The sequence below is a fragment of the Pyxicephalus adspersus genome, chromosome 8, assembly GCF_032062135.1.
Source record: "Pyxicephalus adspersus chromosome 8, UCB_Pads_2.0, whole genome shotgun sequence".
NCBI classification, from domain to species: domain Eukaryota; kingdom Metazoa; phylum Chordata; class Amphibia; order Anura; family Pyxicephalidae; genus Pyxicephalus; species Pyxicephalus adspersus.
In genome coordinates this window covers 16,783,742-16,795,908 of record NC_092865.1, presented here as the reverse complement: position 1 = coordinate 16,795,908, position 12,167 = coordinate 16,783,742, and the positions used below count along the sequence as shown (strand labels likewise).

At 35.7% G+C, this 12,167-nt stretch overlaps 1 protein-coding gene across 2 annotated transcripts in view; it reads left to right on the top strand.

The window, feature by feature from the left end:
* AGBL4 (AGBL carboxypeptidase 4) overlaps positions 1-12,167 on the top strand; it is a 917,984-nt gene that overhangs the window by 750,632 nt on the left and 155,185 nt on the right. For both annotated transcript variants that reach the window (XM_072419611.1, XM_072419609.1), the window contains exon 9: positions 7,422-7,533. In XM_072419611.1, the coding sequence (XP_072275712.1) occupies positions 7,422-7,533 (112 nt within the window). The remainder of the gene's footprint in view (positions 1-7,421; positions 7,534-12,167) is intronic.

The following is a 12,167-nucleotide window of genomic DNA, read 5'->3' as shown; positions in this document are numbered from 1 at the left end:
AGGTCCTCTTTAATACTGATGATGTTCTTTGGGCTTATGTATGAACATCAGGTTAACAAGAAATGTTCTAGTATCCAATCAGAATCTTTGCTTCTCACTTCTGAAATGATTTTTGCAAGCTGAATGGACAATAAAAATATTCATATTAGCATACTGGCTCTTATATAATTAAAATTCTGCCTATATTCCAACACCACAGAGAAATTTTCCCATCTATTGCTTTGCACAGAGACATTGGTATTTTAGCACTGCTTTCAGACATGATGTGAAGGATAGCTTTCCTAGTCATATATCTCTGCCAAGTGAATCAGACTTGGACATTCAGGCATTACTTATTCATTTGCTATATGCTCTCCTTCCACTTTCTGCTTAACCTTGTCTCATTGTTTTTGTCTACTGTCTCTCTTACAAATAAAAGTCTTCACAGGCAGACTGCTGAGGTTCACAATGAGGACAATGGATTGATTTTATTTACATGCATTTGGGATGCAAAGCTCTAGGCACAGTGCTGTGCAGGGGGACGAGGGTCTACGATAAAAATAAATAAATAAATAAATAAATCCACATGTTATGCATGTGTTAAAGAAAAGAAGGACATGTCAAAGATTTGAATGGATTTGCACCTCTGATATGACTGAATCTCTTGCATTAAATAACATATTAATTTTGCTAACAATACTGTCATGGTCGTATGTTTTTTTATTTGGATGGCAATACTGGAAAGCCTAAACTCTTTGATTCTTTGTTATTTAATATATCCTTCAAGAAAAACTATTTTGGACTTATCTGAAATCATATCTAAAATGAATTTCCATTTAAAGTTACCACCTAAACAAAACAATCCATTCTCTCTTTCCTCTGTTGTTCCTTTCTTTACTAAACAATGGAGCCCAGTTATCCATAAAGAACCACAACCAAGATAGCTCAGAAGCCTCCAATTATTTCCTAAGATTGACCTGCAAACCTTTGAGTGCCAATATCATCCACCTACAGCCCCAGCCAGCTTAACCACTGTTCATAAGCAATTTTTCTTGCCAATGGAACACACCCATACAAAATCCTTGTCCGTCCAACCACTCTCTATCACTCCCAAGGCCAATGCCTTCCAGGACCCCAACTCTCTACACGTCAACCAACATCCTTCCTAAAAGAAATCCATTACCTTTCTTTGTAATAAAATGCAATATAGTCAAAAAAGGGCCTGATTAATTAAGGCTCTGCAAGATTGGAGAAGGTAGACTAATGTTGGAGAACCTGGGTGATCTAGCAAACTGGAATGGACTTGATAAGAATCATTTACTATTAATTGGCAATTGTTTACAATCTTGGATCAGATGCATTCCAAGTTTCCTGCATCACCCAGGCTATCCAACAATATCTTCACCAGTCTTTGAGAGCTTTATTAAATCAGGCTCATAATGTCACCAGATTACTGGAGAACAATATACAATTTACAGATCAGTTTGATTTTGAATTTCATTTGGTATAGCGCGGCTCAGTTTAACAATTTTAGATTCAAATGATTTTGTAGCATGTATATGGCAAACAGTACATGAACCAATATTTTGGTAATGTTTGCTTTTAGTATGAATATGTCCAGTAATATCATATCCTGTCCCTGCAATCATTTCTCAGATTTCTCTCATTCAAAACTCCTTCCCTTTAAAATATATTTTCTTTTACAGTCTAGTAGCCAGGAATGCAGATTCTTTCCACTTGATATTCATTGAGAGTGCCATGAGTAATTGTTATTTCTCTTCTATATTGTGTGTACCAGTATTGCACACATTGGGGCTTATCTGATAAACTTTCTTCAAAGAAAATACAATATAAAACTGGAATTACATATTGGCATGGAAGTATCAGTTTTAGAATCTTTTTGTCTTTTGAAAGTACCGTACACACACTATGATAACAAGATTTAACTATGTATGTAACCCTGCTGAGGTTAATTATAAAGCAGAAAAGCATCTCATGATTCTTTTTTTGGAAGAAGCAAATGTTTTTTTAAATATTGGAGAACACCCTTGTTCCTCTTTGTAGTAAATTTTACATAACACTGTACAAAAAGCAATGTTGGGGTTCCAAATAGAGTAACATAGTAATCAATCAGATTTCAGTATTTTTTTAATATAGCCAATGAAATGTGATTTTTAAGAGGAGGTATGCATTACCAAAATAATGAAAAGATAATACCATGTTTGATATTCACATTTCTCTTCCAAAAGGTATTGGCCATTTCATACTCAAGGCGTGATTAAGTTACAATCCTATAAATGCTTAATTAAATGCAAACATGCCAAAGCATTTTAATATTTAATAAGATGTATCACCTATTTGGGGGCAGTGGAACAAGACTGGGTTGGGTTCGTGAAGGATTCTCTGAACAGTCTTTTAGGTTCCCTGAACCTGATCTCAGAGGTGAACATTATCTATGAGAGACACATCTCCCATGTAATGGATTGATTATTCTTAAGGCATCATATATATCTCAGTAAAAACCAAGATGTTATTCCTCCTCAAAATTCTATTTGAAAAAGATTGTTGGTTTATATGCAGGTCACTCCACTAGATTGTGCTGTGTCTTTATCCAAACTATGTAACAAACTCCTTTCCTTGAAGACATTATTAAAGTTTGTTTAACACTTTACATAAAGATACATAAGGATCTCCTATATAAGGTTATAGGAGATCATTTAAAAGCAAGTGCCCTAATATACCCAACTCAAATGTACAAACTACTCCTATATTATAGGAGTAATATACCCTCTAATAAGGGGGCCTGAGCCCATATCATTTTAAGTTTTGAAGTTTTTAAATGATTGTTTGTTTGTTTTTTATACACACATCATTGATCTATGGCTGTGTACCAATGTTGAATAATTGGCATTGGTTCTTTCACAATCCTTTCCATTGACAAAAGACTGAAGGAACGCTGTACCTGTGTGTAGGTAGCCTAAGTATTTACATTTATTTTTGTTTTTTTTCTGATTATTGTTTTGTATTTCAGCAATGATAGCTGAATCTTATGCTTAGGGTTGTTAATCACATCAAAGCATTTTTCTGTATTTTCAGGTAATATACGTACCTTGGTTTACATTTGGTTAGGTTTATATTCAAGTATATGATATTTTTTATTTATATTTAGTGAATATTTTTATGCCGGCACCTTATAACTGCACCAGTTCTTTTTGTCTTTTTACTTTAAAAAGTGGTCTGGTTAGTTTAAAGATCCTAATTTTTTATGCAATTTCTATATATCAATCATTGTCCTAAGTTCTTGTGAAAAATGCACAGCTATGGTCTATTCTGCACTTTTTGAAATGACTTTTAAAAAACCTTCCTGAGATCAGCGAATAAATAGTGGGATTTTTTTTCGCAATCTCAGATGCCATGTCAAAGGTCACAGAAGAATAGCTCGGTAATCATCTCTCTACTCTAACGACTTGTCAAGCTTCGGTCCCATCCACCTCTCAGGTGTGCCAGAACGTCGAGCACTTTGCTTGAAGTTTATGTATTTTACCTTTGGGTGAAATTATTTATGTTTTCTATTCAGCTTGTACACCGAGCTATCTCTTGGTCTATGACCTTATCAGCACGCAACAGAGTTTTAATGCTAAGGCCCCTGGGTGAATGCTGTGCAAAAACACTAGTGGAATGTCAAAACTGTTCCTTCAACTTTTATAGCGTGTCAAATGGTTACTTCCTCTTTTTCTATTGTTCGTTTTTCTGTTTTTCTTTTCATTGTTTTTCATCATTGTTTTGAAAACCACCAAGCCAAGTTTGATTGTCTAAGCTGGATCCTAGTATTTATAAACTAGAGTTAAGAACTCTGATAGTAGAGGTTTACTGTAGCAGTATTTCCTTTGTTACATCCCTGATATCTAATGTGTTGGACAGACCTGAAATCAGGGTATACAGAGCACCATGGCAAATAGAACCCTTTTAGCCTCCTAGTCTTTGGGAGAATCAAGATATAGGTCACAAGTTAAAACAAATGAGAACAAATTTCAAAAAATGAGAATATTCTCAGTTGAGGGGGATATTTTGAGAACAAGGCCCCCAGGAGCCCTAAATTTACCATGCAAGTCGTAAACCCCTGGGGCTCAATTTAGGACCATGGGTTCTGGTGTTGCAATCTGTGCCCTGGTTCACATTTCAGTACATCATGAAACCAGTGGCATCTGAAGTAGGAACCTTATCTTCTGTGATTAACAAACTGAAACACTGTTTAGCCTTTTAATGTGGGTTATCTTTAAAACAAACCCACAATTAATTGGCTGGAGGGAACCCAGATATACCATACCATATTTATTAATGTTGGCATAGGGATATATTAGCAGTCTTCCTAGCCACAAAAACAAAAACTGTATACAGGTTGTATTTAGAAATCTAAACATCTCTGCCACTAGATACTATAGACCTGTTTAGGTAGAATATTGCTACAAATGTGAGTGTAGGTGGCATTACATGATTTTTCCTTCAATATTCTATGTTTGTCTGCAGGTTTGGCCCACATCATTATTTCATATGTTGTTTTCTTATTTTTGTAATCGTACAAGCTAGAACAGCTGTGACACTTGTCTCTGTTAAACATTTTCAAGCATCTGCAGTAATTTGTATTTTGTAACCTTTTGAGAATGTTTTTCTTAATATCAGTATGAAGTTTTATTTTATTTTGTTTTTAAGTAGAGAAAACTATTACTCCAGACATCGTTAGTGGTGGCTTTGGCACCGTTAAAGATGGCATTTCTCGGTAACTAAATTTTTATTTTAGGATGGGAAAAAATAGGGGTTCATTGGTTTGATTGAGGACAAGGAAAATATGTTTTAGAATGTGTTATCAGCTTAAGTAAACAATAAATACTTTTTCAAAGGCAAACGTTTATTGGTATTCTTTTGTTTAGTAAAATCTAAACTGGTTGGTGGTTGGTGAGCTTATATCATATTCAGCAAGTATGCACAGACTTACCTGTTGGCTATGGCACAGACTTACCTGTCTGCAGTGATGACAGGTCCAGGACATTACCACATTATTATTATTATACAGTATTACACAGTATTTTACTTAAAGTATTTTACACAGCTTCTGGCTGTGTGGTTGCTTTACATTTGTAAAAAGAACCAAACTTCAACAGCATGAAAAGGTAGTTGTCAAACTCTACGGTTGACAGTACAATAAGTGAAGAGGGGCAGTTGGGAGCAGCTAACAACAAAGTTTACAACCACAAGTCTGAAAGCGACCTGGAAAAAATAGATCAGAAAGGCAAAATCTTGTTTATAATAATTTTGGACATCTGACTGATTGTTTATTGATCAGAATATTGATCATGCATGTGTGTATTTGTGTGAAATCTGTTTTTGTGTCCTTGACCTAACACTGTTTTTTCAAACTTTATGGTATGCTAACATTAACATAAACTGATTGAATCCCATAGAGTCCAGTTTTACATGGGGTTAGAATATATTAATAGATAGCTACAGTTTAATATAAATGTAATGATTTTAAGGGGAACTAAAGGCTATTTTCACTATTATTAGAAAGTATTTATATTGCGCCATCATATTAAGCGGCGCTGTACAAAGTCAATAGTCATGTCACTACCTGTCTCTTCAAAGAGGCTCACAATCTAAAATGCCTACCTCAGTCATATGTCTTAAATTTTTTGGGGGGAGCCAATTAACCTAACTGCATGTTTTTGAGATGTGGGAGGAAACCAACACAAACACAGGGAGAACCTGCAAACTCCATGCAGATAGAGCCACAGCCAAGATTTGAACCTGGGACCCAGTGCTGCAAAGATCAGAGTGCTAACCACTGAGCCACCATGCTGCCCTGTACATATTAGTATTTTATCACTAAATCCAACCCTTCTTGGACTCCTTATGTGTTCTCTACATTTCTACCAATTAGATTACATCTTTACCTGTGCATTCTATTCTGCTAAGATGCACCAGCCAATGTGCACATCAAGATTTCACCTATAAATAGAAAATATAAGTTGTGCACTATGATTGTTTACAAGGATTAGTATATAAATGAGAAAAACACAAGAATCCATGTGATTGTGTGTGCATTATGCAATTCTGTATATACAGTATATTCTTTTATTTGGAAAAATATCTCTAATAAATGGTGATCTTTTATTGCTTACCAGGAGTTCAGCTTTTCCAAGTGGATAGAGTTATAAAAATGATTTTTCCTTCAGTGTAAATAAAATGTATGAACATCATATATTAGGCACTGCAGGGAAAATGAGAAGTCATTGCTACGTGTATAACTAACACATTGGAGATACAGATAATAAATCTACATAGCAGCTAAAATCCAGGGATTTTGCGTGTTAGGAATGGCGCTCCATATTGGGAGTCAATCTCAGCCACATGATTGATGGATTGCTGCTCTTCATAGATACACTCAAGTCTCAGATGATAAGTGTCATTTTGCCGGCATTGCAGCCACAGAGAATTCCATTGCTAAGAAAGGTTTCATAAGTGGTACTTTTATTTTCCTGGCTTACTGGTAGGTTTTTATTTTGATCCAAGATTTGATGTCATCTTGTTCCCCGACCTAGGAACAGCCTTAAAAGGAATCAGTGTTACAGAGCAACATACAAATTTTCAATGAAAGTTGCCATTCTGGTATAGAAGTTCCAGGAGAGTAAAAATAAACCTATGATTGATTATAAGACCAATTTTTATTTTAACAGTTTCCTTAAAACAAATCTTGTTATAACTGTTGTCCCATTTACCCCCACTTCCTGTCTATATGCATGATGATTGAAGGGAAAGGCACCACTTGTATGCAAAAATAACCAGTAATGGGTTTTACTGCTACAAAACAGTAACAAACCTCACCCGTCACATTTTTTGACTTCATTATTTACCTTCCTCATGGGCTTTTAGTAACTGGTAGTTCGGTAGAGCAGTCTATAAACTGTAGGGCCAGTATGAGTTCAGCTGGTCCCTAAGCTCTTTTCCCAAGTCTCTGACGGTCAGCAATTCTACTCCTGCCTCGATCAAATCCATGAACACACAAGTCTACAGTGTATTGATCAATTTCTGCAACCTGGATTTAGGAAAATTAAACAATAATTGTAAAGCGTAGACGTGTGAGCAGGGCCAGAATCTCCACAACCCTTCCCTCTCCCCAGATTTCTATTGCCCTTAGATGCCTAATTCCAAAAAACAGGGTGGGATGAGACAAAATACATGGAAATGGGTGGGGGACTCTGTCCATGTGCACGCCTCTATAGAAAAGTATGCACAGAGGCATGCACAAAAGTGGAGAACTAAATATTAGCTTATATCCTATATGTGACACCATGTTTTTGTTTTGTTTTCACTTTCTTGGCTTCTTTATAAACATGTTGCTCTAGTTGTCACATCCATTTTCTAACATTGATACTTGTTTCTTACAGGTGCTCTTTGATGGGTTTTGATTTGAACAGACACTGGCAGGACCCCTCTCCTTGGGCTCACCCTACTCTCTATGCTGTTAAACAACTAATTCTGGAAATGCACAATAGTTCAGTAAGTAGGACAGTTTAATAGTTTCTCAAATTTCACTTTTTCCTTATCATTAAACAAAATAAATCATTAAAAAGCCAGAATAGTGGAATCAGCCATAGAAACAACTGTGAATTTAATTTTGCCTTTGAACCTGCTATACCGCCTCTGGAATCAAATTCATCCACAAAGGTGACAACTGCACTTCAAGCTGTACAATGGTTCCAATAGTTAGGCACATCTGAGGAAACATAATTTATGGACTGTTGTTAAGCCTTAGTTTGTCCTAGTTACCTTTCTACATTTATATTACATACTATATATTATGTTTTACATTAAGGGTCACTTCTCCACTAGAAGACCCCTGGTCCTGAAGCATCTCCCCACCAAAATAATAAAAAAAAAAAGTTGTGCACATTTATATATTTTTATATATATTGAACATGACATCCCACGGTTTTCTTCCTCTTCTTTATATGGCCAGGTTTTAAATATCCTATCTATGTACCTGCAGATGGCTTTTCATCCTTTTTTTGTACTGGTGACCATAGTCACTTCAAAGTTCCTTCCAGGTCTGGCAAAAGTTCTTGAAGTTCGCCCAGTCAAACCCATTAAAGTCCAACTGACTCTTAAATTGCCAACCTCTTGGTTGGCAAGGGAAACAAAGTTTGGGACAAAGTATGTTGGTAAATTACACAGTAGCCAGTATTCCCAATAGCTGATGGTTGCGAGGAAGTGGTTTATGACATAAACTGTCCCAGAAACCAGCCAATGGAAATAATTCATTGTTTTTATAATGCTGACCACTTTGAAGGTTGTCCGTTCCAGTTTCCCAGAAATTACGGACATTAGAAGCCACCATGGGATCCCAATTGAACATAATTGCTATTGCCTTCCAGTCCCAGAGACAGCAATAGAAACCCAACAGATTTTCTAACCTTTACCCACTCTTTTCAAAACTAAACGATAGACAAATCATGATTGTACTTCAATTTTACCCATGACAAACAGCAGTACTTGGGGAGATCAGATTTGTCCACAGCTTTGCACTTCAGAACTGTAGGATACACAACTGTCACACTATAAACTTGAGATCCCATTGTGAGCCCCTTGAACAGCAATGAATCTGCCATAATTTGTGATTAATTTGTGCTTAAAAGAGCTTGGTGGGACGTAAGGGATAAACACAATGTCCTGCACTGGTGTTTGACTTTGTTCTTTATCTTTTCTTCATATTAAATTTTCCTATGCTCTTAAGTATTGTGGGCCCCAGGCAATGTGCTTGCAGGAACCTAATGGAAAATCACGTTCTAATGCTTGGGCAAGTTTGCATCAAAGATTCCCTTGTTTGAGAAACAAAAAATATTCAGAAATATAACAACTTGAATCAGATTATGATGATACAATAATTTTTGCTTGTAATAAAATGCTGTAATCCAATATACATTTTTACTTACTTTATGAACCCTAAAGCACAACTTAAGTTTATTTTTGTTGCTGTCTTGGCTTCTTGTCTTCTCCATGTTGATGGACACCTTCCTTTAATGTGGAAGCTACTGATAGTAGCTGTGTGACACTGAACTGTTCCCGTTTTCATTACAGGGTACTACTATTACAGTACTACAAGGGTGACATGATGATGCATCCACATATAGGTTATTTAATATTTCTACTCAAATATAAACCAATCCAAATATAAAGGTACAAAATCAGGACAATTAGGTTGGGTACTCATACTTGGGTATGAACCTACAGCACAAAATTCAGATGTCAGTGCTAACAAAACAGTAATCAATAATAATGGCAATAAAATAATGTGAATAAATATATTTATGAGAGGTATTTTTAAAACATGTATTTAAAAGAAGAAAAATATAAAGTCATACAGTATTTGGTTTATCATTTTTCCTTTGTTACAGGTTAAAGTAATTTGCACTTTTGGTTTTAGGCTCACTTGTTCTCAATTGATCTCCTATGTATTGTTGTTGGCTACCAGTGGATGCTGCTGTATCCCTGTGTAAAGTATGTCATAAACCTATGTCTATTGTCTTCAAAAGAAAGGATTTGTTACACATTTTACATGAGCACACAGCACCATCTAGTGGTGAGACACAAGTATAAACCAATATTATCTTTCTAATGGCATTTAAAAAATATCTTGATTTATCTTGTGGGGCTCTCCTGATTTGCAAGGGTTAGATATATGTTTGTGTCTAGGGCAGATGTAAAAAACACCTTGACTTACTTTATGCTCTCATTTCTTTGTGATTTCTCATCTGCAACCTTTTTTCATGGTGCTTCATGCAGTGCAATGTCTCAGGCTCTGATCTCATTCTCTAAAATGCAGACTCAATAGTCCTGCATTGTAAATGAGGATGCTGAGGGCTCACCACTACAGCCCAGAGACAGAAGAAGGGCACCTATAGGCGGAGCAGACCTTCCTAAGTTCCCAATACACCTAAACAAGCCTTTAATCCTTAACGCACAGGCGTAGCCCAATTACAATGCAATTTTTTTTCTCCTGAGGTTCAGCTTATATTTCTCGGCATTCTTTTTGTCTGTCAGTACATTTCTGAATGTTTGGCAACCCTGAACTGTACTTGAAGAGGACTCAGAATGTTAATCTAGTTTCCTCCCCAAAGTATATTAATTAGGGTTAAATATCTCCGTGGGAAGAAGAGCCTATATAAATATAACACAGCTCTTGGTATTGCACCTGCTACCCTGTTGTGTTAATGTTACATAAAAGCAACTTTAACAATGCACTGAAGACATGGCAAGGAGACTTCCTCCCATAATTGTTTTGCATGCTGTAAACTCCAGCATATTCACAATCATTTTTACATTTATATATTTATCGGTTGAATACCATTTACATTTAATGGCAGACACAAAGGTTGTAAAAGAGAGGAGTAAAAGGAACCATGGGAGTCATCAAGCAAAATGAATGCAGAATTAAAACGGAACTCTAGATAAATACTATCACCTCCAGTTTAATGAAGAATAGTTACTGAAAAATCATTCAGGTTGATTCCAAATTGATATGAAAATTGATCAGTTATTATTGATGGTATATTTTTAACATCTGATGCACACCAGCTATGTTTCTGGCTGTTTGTGGGGAGTTTCATAGGTTGTCAAAAAATGACTTAACTAGAAATGTTCTCAAACCAGACCTGTGGCTTTCATGTGTTATATACAATACAATGAGCTAGTTAAAAGAGTTCCTTTAGCAAAAATAATTCAAGAATGTTTCAGCTTCCTAATGTTAAGTGTAATTGAAAACAAGTTGACATATTAGTTTGATATTACAGAAATGGGATGTTTTGGGAAAACTTTTTGGAAGAATGACAATTTTTTTTTGTAGAACGTAAATTCATTGAATATTTCCATATAGGTAGGTGCAATGCCCAACTAAAAACCTAACTGACCTCATCTGGCTTGCTCCCTTTTAGATGCTCCTGGAAGTGTCAAATAGCTTGTCTCTTGTAGATGCTGTGGTTCTTTCCACTAAACCCTGTGTAAAGGGCTACAAAATTAGGACAGTGGAAATCTGTAATGGAAATTTCATTGACCATACCAAAGAAGTGTAAAGTGTTAATATCACTGCAACACATGTGTTCCCCTGCAGTGTGGTACAGTGCCATTCATTATGAATATCGCTCCAAAATACTTAACCAATGCACCTGCACTGCAATGCATTGTGGTTTCTTGCATTGGAAAAATTAGCACAAGTGTGATTGCTGTGGTATGATGGCAGTTTACTCAATAATTGGGTTATCTTAACATAACATGCGTGCAAGACAAACCATGCAACCATGAACGAGCATTGGAGGGCTGTGTGAACCCCAGAATGATAAGTGTAATGTTTCTGCATCTACTTTATATCTACAGTTCTATAATAAGAAGTTTTTTTTTTAAATAGGCAATGACCAAAATATTTAAATAAAAAGTAATTTTTCAATTTCTTTAAGTAGGGCTCCTCTTTAATACAGGTAAGCTCTGATCTATACTCATTTCCATTCTGCCTGTTAATGCAGGAAACTTTTTTTTTTTTTTTTTATAAAACCTCAAGAAAACCGTTTCTTGTTCCTTAAATGAAAATCCTTCAAAATATTTAACATACGGAGCCCTCTGGGCATCTGTTTAAGCTTTGTGGGAGACCGGGCTAAAGTTTTTTTCTAAGTGTTTGAAATAAAGTTCTATTTAAGCTTTTGAAAGGAGATGGATTCTCTGTAATATTCCCAAAGAGCTTGTGTTCAAGACAAGTTAGGCCTTTGAATCATTAACCAGGCACTGATTGATTGAAACATCATATTTCTTGTGCAGGCTGATTTAAATGATGTATGCAGGGCAATGTCTGTTCTGGTTGGGAGGATTATACCTCTCTGGATTTTTAAAAGCTCAGTCCCCAGGCATTTTAGACATGTATATTTTGGAAAATATTTTTTCTGTCTCTTATGCATTTCATGGAGATAATTGCCAATTATACCTGATACTCAGAAATGCTTGTTTTAAAAATCGCTTTTGTTTTAGACCTTTTTGTGGTGCATCAACATCCTAAAGTTGTTGAGAGGTTGATGCCATTTTTTTGCTGTTTATATCATTTTAGCCTAACGATGGGATTCCCTTCTCATGACCATTTTAAAGTGTATCTA